This window comes from Perissodus microlepis, chromosome 22 (genome assembly GCF_051167445.1).
Source record: "Perissodus microlepis isolate ML-2025 ecotype Zambia chromosome 22, ASM5116744v1, whole genome shotgun sequence".
NCBI classification, from domain to species: domain Eukaryota; kingdom Metazoa; phylum Chordata; class Actinopteri; order Cichliformes; family Cichlidae; genus Perissodus; species Perissodus microlepis.
The window spans coordinates 31,224,687-31,250,898 of record NC_140481.1 but is presented as its reverse complement, the minus strand read 5'-3'; the positions used below and the strand labels follow the sequence as shown (position 1 = coordinate 31,250,898).

Here is a 26,212-nt window from a genome sequence, read left to right as displayed (position 1 = left end):
GGAAGTTATGAACTGTTTCTGAGAGACAAATAACACCAGGATCCTTTTCTACGTATCTGACAGCTGGTAACTGTGAACACTAGTAACTATAAACACCAAAACAAGGCAAAGAAAGTGAAATTAAATAAATTCAACAAAAGAAACCTAAAAAGTTGGTATAGTAGCAATTATAGCATCATTCCCAAAGCTTGACTGTTTCACACTATGATAAACGCTGGAAACATTGATGTTTTTTACTAACCACATTCCAAAAACAATCTGTAGGTCAGTTGGCCCTCAAAACAGATGAACTTGATGAACCTGTTGTTCTCTGCATTTCACACGCACAGCTTGCAACATTCAGGATATGAAAAGGATATTTTTAAATAATCAGATTTACTACAAATACTTACAAAATTGAACAAAACACACAAATATATTCCACTTGTGTCTTTCAATCTTGTAATGTTTTATCCTGACAATGTGAATGTGTGTGGTTAAAAAAATAATAACAATAATAGTAAGGGCAAACTCTACGTTGCAGTAATCGGAAATTTGTATAATGCTAATCTAACACACTAGGGGCTTAAGAAACGTCTAAAAATGCACACTTGTGGAGACTGCAACCATGCACACTATTCAATTAGAGTAAAACACATGCAAGCCGGCCAGAACCGCCGACGTAACAGCTGAAATTTGGAGAAAAACACATCAGGGATGCAGAGGTCAAGTACAGAAGAGAAGAAAGAAGGAGACAGTGAGACAGCGGAGGCTCGAAGCGAGGAGGAGGTACAGACCGTGACTGCCGTCTATTGTAATGGGAAATGTGCAGTCATTAATAATTAAAATTGATGAGCTCTCAGCACTGGTACGGAGTCAGAGGGAATACCGGGAGTGTTTCACTGAATCATGGATGCACCAGGACATTCCCAACGATAACACATCCGTGAAAGGCTTCCATACTGTTTGGGGGACAGGGACAGCATCGCTAGCGGTAAGCGAAAAGGAGGTGGGCTTGCTGTTTTTGTTAACAAGCGGTGGTGTAACCCTGCCCACATAACAATCAAAGAAAGGATTTGTTGCCCGGACATTGAACTGTGTGCTGTTGGACTCAGGCCGTATTATTTGTCCAGGAAATTTACTCATGTCATCTCAGTGGCTGTTTACGTCCCTCCTTCTGCTAACCCCACAGCTGCATGTGACACTATCCACTCTGCCATAGCCCGGTTACAGACTCAGCACCCGAGTTCCTTCATTGTGATCTCGGGTGACTTCAACCATGTCACACTGGACAATACACTAACAACATTCAGACAGTATGTGGACTTTCAACGCCTCTCTCTGGCTCTCGCTAGCAAAGTTCTCCCAGACAACAAAGTAAAGCTAGTTTTAGGCTACGAGCCCGACGTATTAGCAAGAGGTCCCTTTACTACGGTTTGGAGCCACAGACCTGTTTTATACACGCGCGGAATAGTTTTCTATACGAGATCGCTGCAAAAAGTGCAGCCTTACCTAATGTCCACCCTGCTTCCACTGAAGGCGTGAACATACAGAGAGATGTTCTCTACCCATCACAGGAAACTAGAGGCAGAACTACTTATTCTGTCTGCATGGGATTTTTTATATATGTTCTTCTTCTCTCTCCTCCTCTCCTTCATGTCCACATCATAGGACATTACATCACCCTATTTTAGGCCACACCTGGGACATGGCCACTTTTCACGTTCTGTCCAGGTTTTCCTATAGGCCTACAGAGGACTTATATGTGTGACGCCATCTCCGAGGTGCTGCTTTGTGAGTGGTTGTTCTGCTCTCACAGACGGGCACACCTGATGATGTTTAAAAGATGCCAAAGAGCAAGTGTATCTTTTCAGAAGAACTGCAAAAGACATTTCCCTCATATCACCCCGTTTGGAATAAATGGGAGGCGGAGTGCACCGTTTGCAGAGCTGGCACATACCCTTATGTGTCTAACAAAGGTGCTGGAAGTCTTGTTGCTCACAAGGATACAGAAAAACATAAAAAGGCTGTGCGAGGCAAAAATGAATCGAGTAAGTTTACTGAGTTGTTTGTTACACCTGGGAAAAACGACGATGCTGCGGTATCTGCAGCAGAAGGTGCACTGGGATTTCATACTGTGAAGCATTACAATAGCTACAGATCCATGGATTGCACTAGTGTGTTGCTAAAAACGCATTTGCAGACTTTAACACAGCTAAAAGGTTCAGCAGTGCCCGCATCACGACTGAAGACTGATTGTCAATGGTGTGATAGCGCTACATTCACTGGGAGTCATTCATGAAGTTCTTAATGAAATCCAGTAATGTGGTATTTCTACAGACGGAAGTAACCATGGAGCCGAGAAAATATTCCAGATCATAATTCAGTACTTTGACTGGAAGATTGGTGGCGTGCAAACAAAATTAATTGAGGTGAGAAACACCCCAAATGAGAATGCAGATACCATTACACCATACCTCACTGGTCATTTTTCTTATATCGATGAGGCATTATTTCTGTACAATTATTTAATTCAAGAGATTTTCAAGTTATTTTTTTGCCACTTGTTGACTTGTAAAAAACGATATAAATTTTTTTGTTTCCCAATTCATTAACCGCACAGAGAAGGCATTGTTTAAATATGTTAAAAATGTCTTTAAAGAAACAGAATTATTAAAATTCTTCATGACTGGACCAAGGTTCCTCTTTTTTGGAATTTAAAATATTAAGAGATAAAGAGAGCTCCACCACACTCCTAAGTAGCTTCCCCGACGAGGCTTGATCAGCTATAGGTGTGTGAACCTCATCCTTAGGGGTGGGTGTGGCCAGCCACCTGGCAGGCCACACCCACCAGGCCTGACGGTTCCTGCAAGCCGGCCTACCAGACACACCCACACCCATACACACTGAGTTCCCTTCAAGCAGGGAGAGCCACAGAATACATCAAACATACATATAACAAGTAAGATAAGTCCAAAACTGCTCTGGACTCTGGGTCATCAGACCCAGGTCCCTGACATTATCTCTGTTTTATCATCAGGCATGAACTTGTTCTGTATCCTCAAGAGTCCAGAATGATTGAAATCTTCTTAAAGAAACATGAAGAGCTTCACAACACTCACATTGCTGTACACACATGTTAATATATAAACTTCAGACAAAGAAACATGTGAGAAAAAGCAGCAGACAGTTGCCTTGTCTTTGTCCTGGTAGGACTTTATGTGGTTTTATGTGATGACTTCTTCATTCTTCCCCCTACATGTAGGCAGGACTATACAGCATGACAGATATGGGAACACTTACTGAAACATTTTTCTCTGAGATCATTTAAAGTCTGGATCATTCATGAGACTGAAGGAATTAGAGGAAACAAGTACTACAGCTACTCACTGCTATAAAATATATTTCATGTACTTTTCAATCATGATCAGAATAAATCTGAAGCAATAACTGACTAAATAATATTTACAAATACACAGTTTCATTTAAACAAAGCCAATTTAATGAACCTAAAGAACAACTAATGTGGTACAAATTTCAAAATGAATCATATGAGGATGTAGTTTTGTAATCTTGTTTACAGAAAAAAATCCGTTTGACATAAATGTAGAGAAAACAGCTGATGTGAGAGAGTCTCCGTGGTATACGAGGAATGAAGGGATGGAAATTATTTTTCCCAAACATATTCCCTCATTTGATGTGACAGAGAGCTCTGTCTAATACATTTGTAAAAAATGAAGAGACAAAAGCATCAGGATATAAATATGTAATTAGGGGATAGTGATGACTTATTAGAGCAACTTTAATACATTTTCAGTGACCCTTCACTCTAAGAGGACAACTGGTTCAACGTCAATGCAGCAAACTGACTCACAACAAAAGAGTCAGATGATTTCCATAGAGAGGCACTTTGCATCAGCAGCACCATGCTCCAGTGCTCTGGGAGAGTTTATAGTCCTGAGAGTTGAACACTGGATGACTGACAGCTGTCCTTCATCACAACAGAAGCCACAGAAATCCTCCTCATCAAAAACATGACTTTGATCTGCGTCCTCATCTGGACTCTCCTCTGCTGCTGCTTCACAGGTAAAGTCCAGAGAATCAAACTCCTCTCCTCTATCAACATCTGTCCCTCTGAAATGAAGCCCACAAAACCATGAAGCTGCTTTATGTTTTTGTCTCTGTATCCTCAGAGTCCAGAGGACAGATCACAGTGACTCAGCCTGGAGCAGTGAGCTCTGCTGTGGGAGGAACTGTGAGCATCAAGTGTAGGACCAGTCAGAATATTAATAGCAATCATTTATCCTGGTACCAACAGAAAGATGGAGAAACTAAACGTCTCATTTACTACACTAGCAGTCGAGATTCAGGGATTCCAGCTCGTTTTACAGGCAGTGGATCAAACTCTGACTTCACTCTGACCATCAGTGGAGTCCAGGCTGAAGATGCAGCAGTTTATTACTGTGTAGGTCAGCACTATCTTAACAGTCAGTATCTGTTCACACAGTGAAAAACAGTCGTACAAAAACCTCCCTCAGTCAGACTGAACAGAAACTGAAGTGACTGCTGCAGCTGGAAGATACTGCAGAGACTGATACAGTTCACTGAGGACACACACACACACACACACACACACACACACACACACACACACACACACACACACACACACACACACACACACACACACACCTCACAGTCCTTCTAAAATAATTTCAGAATCATTTGTTAGGCCCTGATACAACTTAAACTATCATAACTAATCTCTAACACTAATGTTTATGTGGGTTTGACTCAAAACATCAGACTTGTGTCCATCCTGACGAGCTAGCACAGAAGAACATGTGAAACACAAAACAGTTGATACTGTGAGTCAGATCTGTGATGAAGAAACTCTGCTGTAAATATTCAAACTGGGAAGTAGTTATTAAATGAGAATATTTTAGTAAACTGCAGTACTGATATATGTATGTATGTAGATTGCTCAGCTACATTCTTGGTCACAGAAATATTTCACATGATTTGATCTGAAAATTTAGTTCATCAAGTCTTTAACATTAACCTAACTTGATCTTTGTGACATAAATTATTCTGACATTTACACTTTTTAAACTGCACTGATGTTCTGAAAGAGACATTTTTTAGTGTCTCCTATGTTGATAAAGAAAGTTTAGTTTTTCTTTGAGTTATTTTCTTAATTCTGACTTTAATCTAATGACTTTGAAGAAAACCAGGACGGGTCTCATCGTGGGTCACATGCAGGGTACAATAATCTGTCACCATCTTTTGCTGCCTCTGCTACACCCAACAGGACATATCACCACAAAGTCCAACATGATGGAAAATTATGCATCTACAAACAACTTGGAAACTATTTATAGCAGAAAGCAGCTGGTGGTGATTATGTTATTGTTTTTTTTTTAAGGTTACATCCTGATGTGTAGTGATACAGTAAAAATTAAATTTTCAGTGTATGTAAGCATCACTGCTGAACCTGAAGGATGATTATCAGACAGAAGAGCAGCTGAATGGAAACACATGAAAACCACAATTTGAAGACCTCAGTTTTTATTTGAAGTATTAAAACCATCAACAGTGCCACAAGCATGAAAACATGAAAACTATCAAAGCAATACAGACACAGAGGGAGCAGACTGAGAGAAGCTGCAGACTAAAGCCAGTATCAGAGTCCCAGTGAGTCAGCTCGGGACTGGGAACACTGGTCTGTCATCAGAGTCTCTGAGAGTGGAGTGTGGGAGCCCTGGGTGGCCTCACAGGTCACAGAGCCCACCTTCATCCACTGGTCTGCAGGGAGCCTCAGGGTGCTGCTCCAGCTGTAGTGGCCGTCATTCTGCAGCACCCCGGGGCTCCTGCTCTCCTCCCAGCTGATGCTGCCACTGCCATCCACCTTCCAGGACAGCCTCCAGTCTGAGGGGAAGCCCTTGTTGGCCACACACATGACTGTAGCCTTCCCCTGCTGCAGCTCCTCACTAGAGGGCGCCAGCACGGTCAGGGAGGGGGGACTCGACCCACTGCAGAGAGAGAGAGAGAGATGTTAGAGAAACTGGGAGTTTGGGTGAAACTGATCTCCAGTTGTTTATATTTGGGAAAAATAACTTAATTACAAATTAAATCTCATAAACTGAGCCCAACTTGGTCAGCATGCTTTTAGAGCAGGGGTGGGCAACTCCAGGCCTCGAGGGCCGGTGTCCCTGCAGGTTTTAGATGTGTCCTTGAACCAACACAGCTGATTTAAATGGCTAAATTAGCTCCTCAACATGTCCTGAAGTTCTCCAGAGGCCTGGTAACGAACTAATTATGTGATTCAGGTGTGTTGACCCAAGGTGAGATCTTAAATCCGCAGGACACCGGCACTCAAGGCCTGGAATGGCCCACCCCTGTTTTAGAGTATGGTTAAATGGTAACCATATGGCAGTATAGTAATTTTAAATCTTCATCAAAGGCGAAATGAAATGGATGACAAATTATTTGCAGATACTTTGGCAAAAGGTTAAAACATAGAAGCAAAAATGTGCCATCTATGAACTGTTTTTGAAGAAAAAATTCTAAAAAAAAAAAAGTTTTAAAAATTTAAGTTTGATTGAAAGAAAATGTGCTTGTGGGGATAGGTTAATTGGATAATCCAAATTGCCACTAGGTGTGAATGTGTGAGTGTGAATGGTTGTCTGTCCCTATGTGTTAGCCCTGCGACAGACTGGCGACCTGTCCAGGGTGTACCCCGCCTTTCGCCCTATGACAGCTGGGATAGGCTCCAGCGCCCCCCGTGACCCAGTGAGCTCTGCTGTGGGAGGAACTGTGAGGATCAAGTGTAGGACCAGTCAGCGTGTAGATAGTGGGAACCGTTTAGCCTGGTATCAACAGAAAGATGGAGGAGTTCCTAAACGTCTCATTTACTATGCTAGCAAGTCAAGTCAAGTCAAGTCAAGTCAACTTTATTTGTCAATTCTGCCACATGTACAGGACATACAGAGAATAGAAATTCCGTTACTCTCAAACCCTAGATTAAAAAATGCAAATAAAATAATTAAAAATAAAAATTTAAATAAATACAATACAATTTTACATATAACAAGAAAGCTATGAAATATACAATATACAATATTCAAGTAAGGATAAATGACCATGAGTGTAAACCAGGCAGAGTAGTGCAAATAAGCAAATAGTGCAAATGGAGATTAGTAATATACGGTAAGAGATGGTATAACAACAAAGTCTTATGAGATACTGGCAGTCCAACGCTCCACAAAGTGACTGGTAACTGGTGCAGGCCAGTGAGTGAAGTCAGAGAGTGTGTGTGTGTGTGTGAGTGTGTGTGACAGAGTTCAGTGAGACCATGAAGGAGAAGAGGGGAGAGGAGGCAGAATCGGAAGGGAGTTAAGCTTCCTGACAGCCTGATGGATGAAGCTGTCCTTCAGTCTGCTGGTCCTGGCCTGGAGACTCCGCAGTCTCCTCCCTGACGGCAGCAGCTTGAAGAAGCTTTGCATCGGGTGCGTGGGATCAGCCGCTATGCAAAGGGCTTTTTTAGTGAGACGGGTGCTGTAAATGTCCTGGAGGGAAGGGAGAGAGACACCAATGATCCTCTCTGCAGCCCTCACTATGCGTTGGAGGGTTCTATGACAGGACGCATTGCAGGCTCCAAACCACACAGTGATGCAGCTCGACAGGATGCTCTCGATGGTGCCTCTGTAGAAAGTGTACATGATGGGGGCTGGTGCTCCTGCTCTTCTTAGTTTGCGGAGAAAGAAGAGACGCTGCTGTGATTTCTTGGCCAGTGCTGTGGTGTTGTGCGTCCAGGAGAGATCCTCTGTGATATGCACACCCAAGAACTTGGTGCTGCTCACTCTCTCCACAGACGCTCCGTCGATGGTCAGAGGAGCATGTTGGGTGTGCATTCTCCTGAAGTCCACGACAATCTCCTTCGTCTTCTCCACATTCAGAGAGAGATTGTTGTCAACACACCACGTGGCCAGGCGTCTCACCTCACTTCTGTAGTTGGTCTCATCCCTGTTGCTAATGAGACCCACCACCGTTGTGTCGTCCGCAAACTTGATGAAGAGGTTGGAGCTATATGATGGAGTGCAGTCATGGGTCAGCAGAGTGAAGAGGAGGGGGCTCAGCACACATCCCTGCGGGGCCCCCGTGTTTAAAATGATGGTGCTGGATGTATTACTGCCGACCCGTACTGCTTGAGGTCTTCCGGTGAGGAAATCCAACAGCCAGTTGCACAGTGAGATGTTGAGCCCCAGCTGGACCAGTTTTTGAGTGAGCTGTTGGGGGATTATAGTGTTAAATGCTGAACTGAAATCTATGAACAGCATTCGAACATATGAGTCTTTTTTTTTCCAGGTGTGTGAGTGCTGAGTGGAGTGCAGTGGAGATGGCATCATCGGTTGAGCGGTTGGGCCGATACGCAAACTGGAAGGGATCCAGGGAGGGGGGCAGGACAGTCTTGATGTGTTGCATGACTAGTCGTTCGAAGCACTTCATCAGGATGGGAGTGAGTGCAACAGGACGGTAGTCATTAAAGCAGGAGGGAGATGACTTTTTTGGAACCGGAATGATTGTGGTGGCTTTAAAACATGTGGGGACGACAGCCTGGATGAGTGATATGTTGAAGATGTCTGTGAAGACATCAGTGAGTTCCACTGCACAGTCTCTCAGTACACGACCAGGAATGTTGTCAGGACCCGGAGCTTTACGTGCATTGATCCTGCTGAGGGATCTCCTCACGCTGTCCGGGGACAGAGTCATCACCTGGTCACCAGGAGGGGGTGGGGTCTTCTGTGCAGTGGTGCTGTTTTGGGCTTCAAAGTGAGCAAAGAAAGTATTCAGCTCGTTCAGCAGGGGGATAGTGCTATCACAGGTCTGTGGTAGCACTCGACAATCAGGGATTCCAGCTCGTTTTACAGGCAGTGGATCAAACTCTGACTTCACTCTGACCATCAGTGGAGTCCAGGCTGAAGATGCAGCAGTTTATTACTGTCAGAGTGCTCATGTTAGCAACAGTCAGTGGGTGTTCACACAGTGAAAAACAGTCGTACAAAAACCTCCCTCAGTCAGACTGAACAGAAACTGAACGTAGTGCTGCAGCTGGAAGATACTGCAGAGACTGATACAGTTCACTGAGGACACACACACACACACACTAACAGAAACACACTTTACCATATTCTCCATGTTCTTTAAAGCGACCATGAAATGATTTCAATATTTTAAACCCTGTTACAATATCCATGAATGAATGAATCTCGACAAAATGAAAGACAGTCTTTCTAATGGAAAGTCCAAAGACAGCAAGACAAAACATGAGTGACCAACTAACCCTACTATACCAACATGAACATGCAGTATATAAAAGACATAACCTATAAAATCTGATTAATGTACATTTTAAAGATGCAACACTCCATCTTCATTTCCAAGTTAAGTACTGTCTGCAATGTTGCCTTCTGGTAGTTCAATCCCCTCAGTTCTGGCTACCTTCCCTCTCTTCGTTACCATCCGACTACACTTCTCCAGTGTCTTCTCCAATGTCATTGCTGTATAGCCTGGTGGTGTGGATCAGTGAATCCATGTCTCGTTCACTCTTGGCATACAGCTTGATGTCATCCATGTACAGGAGGTGGCTGACAACTGCTCCGTTCCGTAGTCGGTATCCGTAGCCAGTCTTGTCAATGATCTCACTGAGGGGGTTCAGGCCTATGCAGAACAGCACTGCTGTCCCCACTGCAGAACAGCTGTGGGGACAGAGCATCTCCTTGGTAGATCCCGCACTTGATGGCGACTTGTGCTATGGGCTTGGAGTTGGCCTCTAGTGTCATAGGCCTTCTTGTAATCAATCCAGGCAGTGCACAGGTTGGTCGGTAATTTAGTAATTTAATGTTAGTGTCGGTAATCGTGGTTGTAGGTATTGTCCGTAGTGCTGCATTAACATCATCTAGCAGACCTTCTGAGGGTACTTCACGTAATCTTGGTAACCGGCTACGGGGGGTCCAGGTTTCAAGCTTGGCCATGATCCTATCTTTCAGGTCAGTTCCTCTCGCACTCAACGATTCTCACCACCCTTGGGGGCATCTCCCATTTTGACCTCAGGACTTCCAGGCCATACTTGGGACAGGTGTTTCTGTATACTATGCCGGCCACTTGGTTATGGCGTTCCATGTATGCCCTGCCTGCTAGCATCTTGCACCCTGCTGTTATGTGCTGGATTGTCTCTGGGGCATCTTTACACAGCCTCCACCTGGGGTCTTGCCTGGTGTGATAGACCCCAGCCTCTACGGATCTTATGCTCAGAGCTTGTTCTTGTGCTGCCATGATTAGTGCCTCTGTGCTGTCTTTCAGTCCAGCTTTGTCCAGCCACTGGTAGGATTTCTGGATATCAGCCACTTCCTCTCTCTGCCGGTGGTACATACTGTGCAGGGGCCTGTCCTTCCACGATGGTGCCTCCTCTTCCTCTTCTTTCTTGGGTTTCTGCTGCCTGAGGTATTCACTGCTGAGCACGGGGTCGGTTGGGGCCATCTTACTGATGTATCCGTGGATGTTTGTTGCCATATATATATATGTATAGAGAGAGAGAGAGAGAGAGAGAGATCTTTTTTTAAAGTACAAAGTGTTTAAAAATAGGAAAATTTAATGGTCTTAAAGCATGAAACAAACAAAAAGCAAGAGTGGAGCTGAATAATGAGGTGTGGGAGCCCTGGGTGGCCTCACAGGTCACACTGTGAAATGGCAAGAAATGAATCTTCTATGTGCTGTGACAGAACACGAACAGTAAACAGATCACTCCCATTTTTCACTTTAATATCACGTTTGGAGTCCAGCCGAACGTGGTAAAAGTGGTAAGCCCCGTTGAAGAACTGAAAAGCATAGTATTTATTTTGGCACACAGGCCTCCGCTCATTGGAGGATATGATTTATATATATGACTGTTAAACAGAAGAAGTTGCAATCATTGATAGAAAATAGCAATAGGGGGAAAAGGATTCAACCTGAAGAGACATAAACATGGCAAAGAAATGTGGTAGGATCTAAATCTCAAACACAAGCAAACTGCCTTTTTGTTGCAGAAATTTAAACCAGCAAAAACAGGATGTTCAAGGCAAAATGTTCAGAAATCTGAGTCTGTCTCAAAAGATTGCCCCTGACTCCATGAACTCTTCCAGTCCATCTTACAGCTTTTGATTTAACATTGTTGAGTCTCTGTCTTTGTTCAAACTTAAGGCCCGTCTTAAATCCATGCATGTCTATATTTATTTGTATTACAATTCATATTTGAATTATTTCACATTTTCCATTTGATTTTTTTTTAATTCAAATTTATCTCTCCACTAGATGTCATGAATGATTTAATTATTCAGCAGAGGACAGCTGCAGCTGACTGACTCTGTGTGTTTGCATATGTGTCCTGCCTCTCTGCTCACAGCTGTTAAGAGGCCAGTGTTGATCAGTGGCTGTCCAGGCCTTTCAGAGCCACTCACACACCAGCAGCACAATGATGATGTCACTGACTCTACTGCTGGCCACCCTGGGGCTCCTTGTTCAGGGTGAGACTCTGTGTGAAAACTTTGCTTCAGCATGCAGCCAGGTTCACCACAATGATGTTCTGCTATGATGGAGAAACTCTGAAACCAGCAGCACTGACCTTCTTCCATCTGTTCTCCATGTTAGAGAAATGATCCTCGAATGTTTGGATCTTGATCATCCTTTTTTGCTTATTTTCATGTTTTCAGGTTCATCAGGAGAACAAGTCCTGACTCAGACTCCTACAGCTCAGTCTGTTGTTCCAGGACAGACTGTCTCTGTCAGATGTAAAGCCAGTTCAAGTGTCGGCAGCTGCCTCCACTGGTACCTTCAAAAGGACGGAGAATCTCCTAAACTCTTAATTTATTCTGCTACCAGCCGTCAGTCTGGAGTTTCTGATCGTTTCAGTGGAAGTGGATCTGGGACTGACTTCACTCTGACTATCAGCAGAGTTCAGGCTGAAGATGCAGGAGTTTATTACTGTCAGCAGTGTAACAGCCTCCCGTTCACACAGTGATACAACGCTGTACAAAAACCTCACACAGCTGGAGAGGAACTGAGAAAAAAGATCATCTGAACTGACAGCTGCTCAGAAACACACATTATTTTACATTGATAAAATATTTTGATAATTTTAAAAATAGTTTTTAAATTTTGTTATAATAACATTTTATAAATGTTAATCTCATCAGTTCCTCATGCTCAAAATAACATGTTATTGCTGCAATTAATTATCTGTAAAACAGAGAATATCGATACGAGCAACGATTGAAAGCAATCAATTAAATATTTTATCTTTGGATTATGAAAGCTCGAATCAATTTTCTCAAACCCAAAAGACCAATGACTAATTCATCCTGCTTTAAGTTCTACAGAAACACAAATATTTATGGTTACCATGTAACCGTCTTTTTTATAAATATTTCTTCACGTCATTATGCGGGCCACAAGTAGAGGTGAAATGGGCCGTGAGACTGAGACACAGAAATTAGAGCCTCTTGATGTGTGTTTTGTTTGTGTTTCCACCCGCCTGGAATTACCAAAAACAGAGAGGGCACAGCCTAACATATGAAACAGGAAAAGACCGCCGTGTAAACCCTTTATTTCAACAAAGTAACTGTATTCTGAATGCCACCTTTTAAACGGTAACTGTAACAGAATACAGTTACTCATATTTTGTATTTTAAATGTGTAACGGCGGTACATGTATTCTGTTACTCCCCAACACTGGTCTGCAGGGAGCCTCAGGGTGCTGCTCCAGCTGTAGTGGCCGTCATTCTGCAGCGCCCCGGGGCTCCTGCTCTCCTCTCCACTGCTGCTTCTTCCATCCACCTTCCAGGACAGACTCCAGTCTGAGGGGAAGCCCTTGTTGGCCACACACATGACTGTAGCCTTCCCCTGCTGCAGCTCCTCACTAATGGTGTCTCTGTTATGGGTCGAAAATTTCACATTTCTATCAAGTAAATTATTCCATGCCGTGTTTCAAATTAAACTGAAGAGTTGTAAGTCCATTAGCCCTTGGTGAATAAATAATGACAGAGTCTAATATGCCACATGTCGTTGTTTCTCTCAAGCTATATTTACCAAATTTTGACTCTTTCAACTCTAACACATCGATCCAAATTCACGCACAGATGTTCAACTGTCTTAAAGTCTTAAGGACTTGAAGGACACAGTATATGATTTATGTCAAAGAACAAATGGTGTCATGAAACGGCTGAGCAGGCAGGAAAGGACTCAAATGTAGCTACTGCAGAGACTGATACAGTTCACTGAGGACACACACACAAGCATATACATTGAGTATATTGCTACAAATTAAGAGACGACCAAATACAATACATAGCACTTAGAAAACATCACTAGATTAATTGATAATCCTGAACACGTGCTTTGTTCACACCTGTTTCTGGACAGGAGTGCTTTAACTCTCAGACTCCTTATCTCCACCTCATCCTGGACAATTATCCTCAACTAAGTCTCCACCTGCTTCATCTCTGCCACCACCAGCTTCTAGACTCTTCTCTGCTCTGTTGCTTCATCAGAGTTTCACTGACATATAATTCATTAATCAAACTTCAGTAAATCTTCATTTAAATAAACTCTGTTTAAACATACAGATGACACCCTGCTCTTTAATTTCAATTATTAGGATATTTTTTATCTATATTGTCAGAATAAAATGCAGGTCAAAAAACAGCTTTGAGACTAGAAAATATGAAGAGCACACAGACAATCTATGGTTGGACCTCAACATCTTATAGAAAACACTAAATGTGTGTGTAAGAATATATTTAACCATGTTGACTGCACATTACACTTGGTGTGTCTGTAGACATTTTTATTTTGGTCTGGTTTAATAAATGTTACAAAATCTCTCTTTTTTAATGTGCATTTATCAAACTCACAGAGTCAAAGAACATGTTTCCTCGTTACATTTTTATTGTTTTAAGAGTTTGAAATATCAGCTTTACAACAGACACAAAAGGATGAAACTAGAGGAGATTGTTGCTATGATTGTTGTCATTATGAGATGAAAATATGACTATTTAATGAGTTTATTTTTTAAATCTGCAAACACAAAGAAACAAGAAGAAAGAAGAAGAAAAACAGCATGAAAGACTCAGTGATTGACATCAGGACTGGGAACACTGGTCTCTCCTCAGTATCTCTGAGACCAGAGTCTGGGAGCCCTGGGTGGCCTCACAGGTCACAGAGCCCACCTTCCCCCACTGGTCTGCAGTGAGCGTCAGGGTGCTGCTCCAGCTGTAGAGGCCGTCATTCTGCAGCACTCCAGGAGTCCTGCTCTCCTCCCCTCTGATGCTGCCGCTGCCACTGCTGTCGCTCGTCTTCCAGGACAGACTCCAGTCTGAGGGGAAGCCCTTGTTGGCCACACACATGAGCGTGGCCTTCCCCTGCTCCAGCTCTGCACTGGAGGGACCCAGCACCTTCAGGGCGGGGCGGGTATCACCTAGGAAACACCAATCAGCTTAGAGGACAGGAACCACAATTTGAATTTCTCCGTTAAGAAGTTTCTGTCAGGTGTTTTTTCTGCTCCACCAGTCATTCACTCACACATTGTTTCACTTCCCTTTAAGAAACCTCTCATGCATATCAGCACAGAGAGAATCATCACACAGTTTGACCTGAAATATGTTCAAACTACACTGGAAATAAAAGAAGCAGATGTGGAAACATTTACAGCAGAAGTTTGGCTTTAAAATGATTAGAAATCTAAATCATGGATGATACACACACAACAAGTTCGTCATCCTGTTATTAGTTATTTATATATATATATATATAAATAACTAATAACAGGATGACGAACTTGTTTCTTGTCTATAATAAAAGTTATTTCTGGTTAGCTTTGACAGAAGTAGAGATAAAAAAAATATTAATGTTGCAGAGCTAATCTTAATTAGCCCTGTCAAAGAGAGCCTGAATCAAACATCCACCCTGAATCTATTTAAAGTAATTAAACTGTGTTTATTATTAAATATTAGGTTTTTTCTTTACTTGTTAGAATGCTTGAATGACAGAAATTTATTTTTTAACTTACTTCCAAATTCCAGTCTGGTTCCTCCACCAAAAGTCCACCACAGTGATACAAACTCATTGAGCCGCCGTACAAAAACCTCTGACTGTAGAGAGACACGGCTCTCTGACTCTGTCAGACTGAACTAAACCTACAAGCCCTCAAAATACAACTTTATCATCAGAACTAGAAATAATAATTAATACTATGAAGTATCCTAGGCTTTCATTAGAAAATGTAATGAGTTTTTGAATATACATTTCCAAAGCTCACTTTATTTCATACCCCCCAAAAATATTATGAAATTATAAAGTAATGAATCATTAACATAAAATGTTTCCTAGAATGCTGAATATTAAAGGAAAAAAAATATATATTTAAAAAAGCTCTAAGTCTGACTTACTTCCAAATTCCAGTCTGGTTCCTCCACCGAACGTGAACCACAGTGATACAAAGTCATTGAGCCGCCGTACAAAAACCTCTGACTGTAGAGAGACACGGCTCTCTGACTCTGAAACAAACAAACTCAACTAAATAATTCACTCCTTCCTTTTCAGTTTTACCAACTGATCTAAAAAAATGAAATTATTGCAGTGCTACATATTTAAAGAAGATATATTTTTATTTTGAATATATGAGTTTTGAAAATGGATGAAGTGGATTTTTGGGGGACTTCTTCCTCTGATGATATCAAATCAATCAATTATGAAATCATCAACTTGAAATGGAATTTAAAACTTGATTTAATATGTGTCAGTATAAACTGAGACCTTTTGATTCTCAAAAATATATTTTTTTCATTTTTCACATGATATACAGTGTAGGTTAATTGCAATAAATCCATAAATACTGAAAAATACATAAAGACATATTTGCCTCCAATAAACTGAAATATATATACATTTTAAAAAATATTCTAGTGTCTAGTTGCCACTGAAAGGAACATCTTCAGTGCTCCTTGGCACTGATTCTCAAAGAATTTGAACTCTACTGGAGGGATGAAGCCCTTTCTCCCAAATCGTGCAGATGGAGAGTTCTGTCTAACACATCGGCCCACAATCTTCTTGACATTTAGATTAAGCTCTAATGATTGTAAAAACATCATTTCACATCATTTCCATCCTCATTAAAGCATTAACTGATCCCTAGTGTCAGGGGCTGAGTCTGTGACCCAGTGTTTTGAGTTTATTTAGTATTTTTGATTTCTTCGGTTATATTAAAATATGTTACGTTCTTGTGGTGTTATTCTTAGTTAGGGTTTAATTGAAGTTTAGCCTAGTTGTGTTACCACCTAAGTCTCCTTGTTTGTGAGTCTTTTCCTGTTTTCTGTGTTAGTCTATCATATGTTATCATGTCTATGTCTCTCCATGTTTCCTGTTTTACTTTGAAGAGTCTAGTATTCCCATGTTCATAGTGTTTTGTTTTACTTTCCCTGTGGCATCATTATGTGTATTCCAGTCAGCTGCTTTCCCAAGTGTTTCCACTTTCCCTGATCACCTCCTGTGGGTATTAGGTCTGTTTTCCGTCCCCCACATCAGGTCAGGTTAAAAGTACGTATTTCATCATTCTGTTCAGGCCATGTTCATGTTTTCTCATCATAGTTTCTTGCATGCTCCTACTCAGAATCATATTCATATCACTTTGTCATAGTTGACATAGTCTAGCTTTTCCCAGTTTAGTTTGTAGTTTTAGTTTACTCCCCCTGTATGCTTTGCCTTGTTTTTTATTCCTGTGGGATTTTTTTTCCAGCCAAATAAAGGGCTCGCCTTTTGTTTAAACTTCTCTCTTCTTCTGTGGTGCACTTGGGTCCACTCCACAAACACACCAGCTGCTCAGCCGTGACACATAGTTCCTCCTGTCATCTTGGAAAAGCTCACTCAACTCAAGATTGAAAAGTTTAATGACAGTAGTGATCACTCAGAACAAATATAATAGATGTCGTTTAAGTCTTCATTTATGAAAAGGATCTGCATCTTCCTCTGCATTCTTCAGTAAAATCTTGGCTTTTTTATATTTATTGATATGACACTGACAGCATGAGGAGGCTTTTTAATATTCAACAGCTGGAAAATCTTTGGCTCACAAAATCGATTAACTAAAGAAAGAGTCATCTTTAACAGAGCAAAACAGACAAAATAACCTTTTTCTATTTAGTTTTGTTAAACTTGAGGATAGGATCAGAGATGAGAACTTTTTAAACAGAGAGCTGATCCAGACTTGCTGTATTGGGGTGCTGGTCCTGCAGATTGACACTACGTCTTTACTAGGTTATGGATTGGCAGTGGTGTGTGGGATTGTAGTATCAGGCCTGATACATTTTCAAGAAAGGTAACAATTATTGCATTTATGTATATGTTTCAATAATTATTTATATTCATAACTACCAAAGCATGAGTCATCACACACTCTCTGAAAGTAAATGATGGAAGAAATTGGAAAAGAAAAATTGGTCAATTTTAACCTTTTAAACACAAATTGATAAAACATTGTGGAGATTTGGATACTTAAGTAAATATACATGTTCCTGTGTGCTGAAATATCTTTAATTAGTAAATGCAAATTGAATAAATAAAAATACAAATGAAAAAAAGCAGGATGAACGTGTCACCTGACACAGGATGACACGATGAGGAAAGATGACTGACTCTGTGTGTTTGCATATGTGTCCTGCCTCTCTGCTCACAGCTGTTAAGAGGCCAGTGTTGATCAGTGGCTGTCCAGGCCTTTCAGAGCCACTCACACACCAGCAGCACAATGATGATGTCACTGACTCTACTGCTGGCCACCCTGGGGCTCCTTGTTCAGGGTGAGACTCTGTGTGAAAACTTTGCTTCAGCATGCAGCCAGGTTCACCACAATGATGTTCTGCTATGATGGAGAAACTCTGAAACAAGCAGCACTGACCTTCTTCCATCTGTTCTCCATGTTAGAGAAATGATCCTCTAATGTTTGGATGTTCATCATCTCAATAACTTTTCTCCACTTTTTCATGTTTTCAGGTTCATCAGGAGAAAAAGTCCTGACTCAGACTCCTGAAGCTCAGTCTGTTGTTCCAGGACAGACTGTCTCTGTCAGATGTAAAGCCAGTTCAGGTGTTAGCACATGCCTCAACTGGTACCTTCAAAAGGATGGAGAATCTCCTAAACTCTTAATTTATTATGCTACAAACCGTCAGTCTGGAGTTTCTGATCGTTTCAGTGGAAGTGGATCTGGGACTGACTACACTCTGACTATCAGCAGAGTTCAGGCTGAAGATGCAGGAGTTTATTACTGTCAGCAGTGTAGCAGCTTCCCGTTCACACAGTGATACAACGCTGTACAAAAACCTCACACAGCTGGAGAGGAACTGAGAAAAAAGATCATCTGAACTGACAGCTGCTCAGAAACACACATTATTTTATCTGTATAAAATAGTTTATATATTTTTTTATAAATACATGTTATAAATGTTAATATCATCATTTTGTGAATGTTTTTATTATTTTTATTTTTAAGCAAGAAGTTATTTATTCTATAAATAGAATTTTATTGCTACAATTAATTATCTGTAAAACAGAGAATATCGATACGAGCAACGATTGAAAGCAATCAATTAAATATTTTATCTTTGGATTATGAAAGCTCGGATCAATTTTCTCAAACCCAAAAGACCAATGACTAATTCATCCTGCTTTAAGTTGTACAGAAACACAAATATTTATGGTTACCATGTAACCGTCTTTTTTATAAATATTTCTTCACGTCATTATGCGGCCCACAAGTAGAGGTGAAATGGGCCGTGAGACTGAGACACAGAAATTTACAGAGCCCCGGAGGGGACATGGGAGAAAAAAAAATTAAGACGGACTTTTGCGAGATCTCGCAAAACTAACTCAGGATCTCGCAAAACTTTTGCGAGCTCTCGCAAAACAAACTCGGGATCTCGCAAAAGTTTTGCGAGATCCCGAGTTTGTTTTGCGAGATCCCGAGTTAGTTTTGCGAGATCTCGCAAAAGTCCGTCTTAATTTTTTTTTTCTCCCATGTCCCCTGCGGGGCTCCGTAGAAATTAGAGCCTCTTGATGTGTGTTTTGTTTGTGTTTCCACCCGCCTGGAATTACCAAAAATAGAGAGGGCACAGCCTAACATATGAAACAGGAAAAGACCGCCGTGTAAACCCTTTATTTCAACAAAGTAACTGTATTCTGAATGCCACCTTTTAAACGGTAACTGTAACAGAATACAGTTACTCATATTTTATATTTTAAATATGTAACGGCGGTACATGTATTCTGTTACTCCCCAACACTGGTCTGCAGGGAGCCTCAGGGTGCTGCTCCAGCTGTAGTGGCCGCCATTCTGCAGCGCCCCGGGGCTCCTGCTCTCCTCCCAGCTGATGCTGCCACTGCCATCCACCTTCCAGGACAGCCTCCAGTCTGAGGGGAAGCCCTTGTTGGCCACACACATGACCAGAGATGGGCAGTAACGCGTTACTGTAATCTGATTACTTTTAAAGTAACGAGTAAAGTAAGGGATTACTATCGCAAGAACGGTAATTAGATTACCGTTACTTTCCCGTAGGAACGCTGCGTTACTGCGTTACTAAAACCGTGATTTTTTTTGCGAGAATGTCTCATGAGAGTGACGTAAGCGAGTGCGACATTCGTGACAACAGCTGTGTGCAGATCAACAGTGGATAATATATCGAGTGCGGGAGAGAGTATGAGCGTGCAGCGTTTAAAGCGTGGAAGTATGATTTGATTTGATTTATTTTCTGCTGTGTTTTACTTGCATCTATTTGAAAGACTGAGTGTAAACACAAAAAATATTTTATTTTATGTGCTGGAATGTGCAGAAAATAGGTTTAAATGTTAAACTAATTTCTTCCAGTCAGAGAATGTTGCATATAATTTAATTTTTACTTGATGCATAAAATTAAAAGATTAAAACTGATAAAACAAGTTTAAAAAAAGAGACTTTTCCATTTTATATGATGGATTATGCAGAAAAAGTAGAATTGGGCTGAAAGATCTATCGCTTTATCACCTATTCAGGTTGTAAATCGTGTTTTTAAAAAGTAACTAAGTAACTAAGTAATTAATTACTTTTGAAAATAAGTAATCAGTAAAGTAACGGGATTACTTTTTTGGGGAAGTAATCAGTAATTAGTTACTGATTACTTTTTTCAAGTAACTTCACCAACACTGCACATGACTGTAGCCTTCCCCTGCTGCAGCTCCTCACTAATGGTGTCTCTGTTATGGGTCGAAAATTTCACATTTCTATCAAGTAAATTATTCAAATTAAACTGAAGAGTTGTAAGTCCATTAGCCCTTGGTGAATAAATAATGACAGAGTCTAATATGCCACATGTCGTTGTTTCTCTCAAGCTATATTTACCAAATTTTGACTCTTTCAACTCTAACACATCGATCCAAATTCACGCACAGATGTTCAACTGTCTTAAAGTCTTAAGGACTTGAAGGACACAGTATATGATTTATGTCAAAGAACAAATGGTGTCATGAAACGGCTGAGCAGGCAGGAAAGGACTCAAATGTAGCTACTGCAGAGACTGATACAGTTCACTGAGGACACACACACAAGCATATACATTGAGTATATTGCTACAAATTAAGAGACGACCAAATACAATACATAGCACTTAGAAAACATCACTAGATTAATTGATAATCCTGAACACGTGCTTTGTTCACACCTGTTTCTGGACAGGAGTGCTTTAACTCTCAGACTCCTTATCTCCACCTCATCCTGGACAATTATCCTCAACTAAGTCTCCACCTGCTTCATCTCTGCCACCACCAGCTTCTAGACTCTTCTCTGTTCTGTTGCTTCATCAGAGTTTCACTGACATATAATTCATTAATCAAACTTCAGTAAATCTTCATTTAAATAAACTCTGTTTAAACATACAGATGACACCCTGCTCTTTCATTTCAATTATTAGGATATTTTTTATCTATATTGTCAGAATAAAATGCAGGTCAAAAAACAGCTTTGAGACTAGAAAATATGAAGAGCACACAGACAATCTATGGTTGGACCTCAACATCTTATAGAAAACACTAAATGTGTGTGTAAGAATATATTTAACCATGTTGACTGCACATTACACTTGGTGTGTCTGTAGATATTTTTATTTTGGTCTGGTTTAATAAATGTTACAAAATCTCTCTTTTTTAAATGTGCATCTATCAAACTCACAGAGTCAAAGAACATGTTTCCTCGTTGCATTTTTATTGTTTTAAAAGATTGAAATATCAGCTTTACAACAGACACAGAAGGACGAAACTAGAGGAGATTGTTGCTATGATTGTTGTCATTATGAGATGGAAACATGACTGTTTGATGGGTTTATTTATTTTTAATCTGCCAAGAAGAAGAAACAAAGAGACAGAATAAAAACAGCATGAAAGACTCAGTGATTGACATCAGGACTGGGAACACTGGTCTCTCCTCAGTATCTCTGAGACCAGAGTCTGGGAGCCCTGGGTGGCCTCACAGGTCACAGAGCCCACCTTCCCCCACTGGTCTGCAGTGAGCGTCAGGGTGCTGCTCCAGCTGTAGAGGCCGTCATTCTGCAGCACTCCAGGAGTCCTGCTCTCCTCCCCTCTGATGCTGCTGCTGCCACTGCTGTCGCTCGTCTTCCAGGACAGACTCCAGTCTGAGGGGAAGCCCTTGTTGGCCACACACATGAGCGTGGCCTTCCCCTGCTCCAGCTCTGCACTGGAGGGACCCAGCACCTTCAGGGCGGGGCGGGTATCACCTAGGAAACACCAATCAGCTTAGAGGACAGGAACCACAATTTGAATTTCTCCGTTAAGAAGTTTCTGTCAGGTGTTTTTTCTGCTCCACCAGTCATTCACTCACACATTGTTTCACTTCCCTTTAAGAAACCTCTCATGCATATCAGCACAGAGAGAATCATCACACAGTTTGACCTGAAATATGTTCAAACTACACTGGAAATAAAAGAAGCAGATGTGGAAACATTTACAGCAGAAGTTTGGCTTTAAAATGATTAGAAGTCTAAATCATGGACGACTGAAGAAATGAGTGGACACAAGCACAGAGCAGCTACTCATTCATATAGATTTGAAATGTTCTTGAACAGCTCACATGATTTCAAACTAAATCTGAAACATCTGACACGATAAAAACATCAGAAAGCAAACTTTAACTCATCCAAACAGCAGCTGATGTGGTGGAAATTTACAAACTAATCATAAGATGATGAAGTTTACTCTTGTCTACATATATTTTACTGTGACAGAAATGTAGATTAAACAAGAGAAACTCGCAGAGCTCATCTGAATTAGTCCAGTAAAAAGGACAAACATCAAACACTAAATTATTTTAAATAAAAAAAATCTTTTGTCTCATCTAAGCAGTCTAACAAATAATTATTAAATAAAATGATACAATATTTAATAACAAACACAGTTTAATTAACTTACTTCCAACATCCAGTCTGGTTCCTCCACCGAACGTGTACCACAGTGATACAAACTCATTGAGCCGCCGTACAAAAACCTCTGACTGTAGAGAGACACGGCTCTCTGACTCTGAAACAAACAAACTCAACAAAATAATTCACTGTTTGCATAATTTAATAATATTATAATAGTGTAATTAAAACAAATAAAGCCCATTACAACAATATTTAAAGAATATGATTTCAAAATGTAGATTTTACAGCTTTCCACATGTGAAAACATCTCTTGAAACCTGGCACTTATTTTTTCACAACTCTAAACACTGAAACTAATTCTCAGCCTAAAACGCTTCAAAAACACTTCAGATTCATGTAGTTATGTTTTGAATTTCACAAAAATATTAAGTTCTGGAAAGTGTACCAGCATTTTTTTCTATAATTTTTTTTTTTTTTTAATTTCCGAAGGAATATGTCCATTGTTAAGACCCTGCCTACACATACAGGGTTTTTTTTAAATGAGTTTTTATTTCTATTTTGGACTTCTGTCTACAAATAATGGTGTTTTAGGAAGTTTTGAAAATTCCTTCCAGGTAGAGAAGACTGTGCTCTGTGCTGTTCTAACTGTGAAGGCTTCTAACTGGTAAACATTACGATTCAATTCGGGTTTTATCACCATGTGTTGCTTTGGTTTACTTTTGACATGTTTCTCACACACACACGTTTTCAAACAACTTCACTTACATTTATTCGTGAACAGTTAAATGAACTTCAGTAAATGTTTCCCCATCACTGCTTTTCTCAGTTGCTTTGGTGAAAGTCTTACATCAGGAACGTCATTCTCACCACTCTTAATGCAGCTCTCAAAATATGTAAGGCCTTTTTCACCACACAGACTCATCTATGCAAAAGACACTTCATAAAACACTTTCACCGTCGTTTTAAGACATCAAAACAGGTTTTTTTTGTTTTGTTATTTTTCTCAAAACCTTACCTACTTTGGAAAGAGTACTGCAAAAAATGTAGGCCTAATGTCACAAGGGGCCAAAGGCCTGTACGAAACTGGACTCAAGTGCTGGACCACCTGTGGAGACGGTTGAGTTTGCTTTACACAAATCTGTATTTGGCACAAAAACACAGAGTTATACTTGACGTGGGATTCCTGACAAGAAAACGTAGCGTGGTGGCCTAAGGTGGCGTGGTGATCAAGAGGGAGAGGAAAAGGGGGTTAGTGGGTTCACAGACTTCTCCAGGTGTGACTGAATTTTAAAGAGGAGTATGGCTTATGTTGCAGGTGGAGTTGGTGGTACTTTGAGGAGAGTAGGTGAAGGTCCAGGTGAGCTGAATAGATTTAAGATGGGCTGACCTGAGCTCCAAGGGATCCTGTGTGAAGCAGTGGCAAGAGGGCAGCAGGTGTGATATTGAAATCCTTCCCAGGAGACGGAGCATGAAACTGCAGTGAGTATGGCCGAGTGCATAGACTTGGGCAAGGAGCATGAAGCATGGTAGCCTGTTACCACCGAGGGTAAGTTGGCAAACTAGCAGTGAAGAGACGGCAACGCTGGTCTTAAATATCTTGAGCAGATTGGCTCCATGTGAGGAGATGACGGCTCTGCCCAGGGGCAGACACAGGAGAACATGGACTTAGTGGAAATTTACCAGCAGCTCACCCGGACTGTGACAGCTAATGAGAAGTTTAAAACTGTTTTCAGAAACAAAAATCAAGTCTGATGTTTTTTTGTATTTGTTTAACCTTACAAAACTGGTGAAATGGAGAAAAGCAAAATAATACTCATTAAACTATATGTGTGTTCTGTTCACATTATCGACACATCCTCAGCCTGGCTGGGGGGCTTCTTTGCCTCCCTCCTGCTGTGTGCCCAGCCTGGAGGCTGCGGTCTGTGACCGGCTCCCGGTGCAGACGGCTCCCTGTGATAGTGTTTCCTCACCTGGCTCATGCGTACCCAGCCCAATTTTACGCTTTAAGTGTGCGTGTGTGTGTGTGGGGGGGGGTATGTATGTATCCATGATCGTTTATGTTAATGAGAGTGTGGGGAGTGAGTTGGAGGGTGGGGTGTGCTGCTTTTAACCATGTAAAGCACTTTGTGCTACATTTCTGTATGAAAAGTGCTTTATAAATAAAGATTGATTGATTGATTGATTGATTGATTGATTGATTGATTGATTGATTGATTACTACAGTGCCGTGATCTTCCTCATGCTGTGTGTGTTTTGTTAGATTCTTCCCAGTTTAGGTTTTGTGGAGTTTTCTGTTCAGCAATAAAAGCTGCCATTTTGAGTTCAGTCCTGTTTCCAGTGAGTTTGCGTTTGGGTCCAATTCCTGCCTGGACACAGCCGATCATGACAGTTGTGAGCTGTGAGTTGTGGATCAACAAAGTAACAAATCCCTTTATTAGTGTAGAAACAACAGCAGTGTGTATGTGAGTATAAAAACAATGAGAAAGGCTAATTTGATTGGGGAAAAAGCATCACTGATTTGAAACTGCACCAAAGCGACTGAGAGAAACTGTAATATATGTTGGAGGTGGATGGTACTGGAGGAAATCATGTTGTATCATGCTGTTCGAACCATATTTAATTTAGGATCACACCCATCTGAATGGTGTCCTACAGCAAAATCTTAACATTGACATTGAACTTATTTTAAATATAATCAATTAGTAGTTCTTCAAACCCATCAGGATCTGCATGGGGTACAGAATGTTGTAAAAACAAATGGTGAAGTCCAGACCTTTACTTTTTCACATTGTGCCTCTAAACTTGGTCAGATGATTTCCATAGAGAGGCACTTTGCATCAGCAGCACCATGCTCCAGTGCTCTGGGAGAGTTTATAGTCCTGAGAGTTGAACACTGGATGACTGACAGCTGTCCTTCATCACAACAGAAGCCACAGAAATCCTCCTCATCAAAAACATGACTTTGATCTGCGTCCTCATCTGGACTCTCCTCTGCTGCTGCTTCACAGGTAAAGTCCAGAGAATCAAACTCCTCTCCTCTATCAACATCTGTCCCTCTGAAATGAAGCCCACAAAACCATGAAGCTGCTTTATGTTTTTGTCTCTGTATCCTCAGAGACCAGAGGACAATATACAGTGACTCAGCCTGGAGCAGTGAGCTCTGCTGTGGGAGGAACTGTGAGCATCAAGTGTAGGACCAGTCAGGATGTTCATGGCAACGACCGTTTAGCCTGGTACCAACAGAAAGATGGAGGAGTTCCTAAACGTCTCATTTACTATGCTAGCACTCTAGAATCAGGGATTCCAGATCGTTTTACAGGCAGTGGATCAAACTCTGACTTCACTCTGACCATCAGTGGAGTCCAGGCTGAAGATGCAGCAGTTTATTACTGTCAGAGTTTTCACTGGCCTGGCAGTCAGCTTGTGTTCACACAGTGAAAAACAGTCGTACAAAAACCTCCCTCAGTCAGACTGAACAGAAACTGAACTGACTGCTGCAGCTGGAAGATACTGCAGAGACTGATACAGTTCACTGAGGACACACACACACACACACACACACACACACACACACACACACACACACACACACACACACACACACACACACACAAACACACACACATACACCTGGACAGATTCAACTTGCACCGTGAAATTTAAATTTTAAATTTATTTAGTTTAACCACCAATTAGTAAATGCAACAGCCTAAAAATAAAAATAATAATAAAAAATAAAAATATAC

At 41.1% G+C, this 26,212-nt stretch overlaps 3 pseudogenes and 2 gene segments (V, D, J or C); 3 read left to right on the top strand and 2 right to left on the bottom strand.

The window, feature by feature from the left end:
* Nucleotides 1-3,902: 3,902 nt before the first annotated feature.
* On the top strand, nucleotides 3,903-4,489 carry LOC146363539 (Ig kappa chain V region K16-167 pseudogene; annotated as a pseudogene).
* A 6,914-nt stretch (nucleotides 4,490-11,403) lies between these two features.
* Nucleotides 11,404-12,207, top strand: LOC146363538 (immunoglobulin kappa variable 6D-21-like). The segment is given in 2 exon segments: nucleotides 11,404-11,543; nucleotides 11,730-12,207. Coding segments are annotated over 2 exon segments (360 nt in total).
* Nucleotides 12,208-13,736: 1,529 nt separating this feature from the next.
* Nucleotides 13,737-15,523, bottom strand: LOC146363537 (Ig kappa-b4 chain C region-like). The segment is given in 2 exon segments: nucleotides 13,737-14,491; nucleotides 15,462-15,523. A coding segment is annotated over 1 exon segment (264 nt).
* Nucleotides 15,524-17,726: 2,203 nt separating this feature from the next.
* Nucleotides 17,727-25,904, top strand: LOC146363535 (uncharacterized; annotated as a pseudogene). The gene is made up of 3 exons (XR_014799209.1): nucleotides 17,727-17,864; nucleotides 18,058-18,405; nucleotides 25,582-25,904. The product of XR_014799209.1 is annotated as an uncharacterized LOC146363535 (transcript).
* Nucleotides 21,417-22,596, bottom strand: LOC146363536 (Ig kappa-b4 chain C region pseudogene; annotated as a pseudogene). The gene is made up of 2 exons (XR_014799270.1): nucleotides 22,513-22,596; nucleotides 21,417-21,821 (listed from the first exon to the last, which is right to left on the bottom strand). The product of XR_014799270.1 is annotated as an Ig kappa-b4 chain C region pseudogene (transcript).
* Nucleotides 25,905-26,212: the final 308 nt, after the last annotated feature.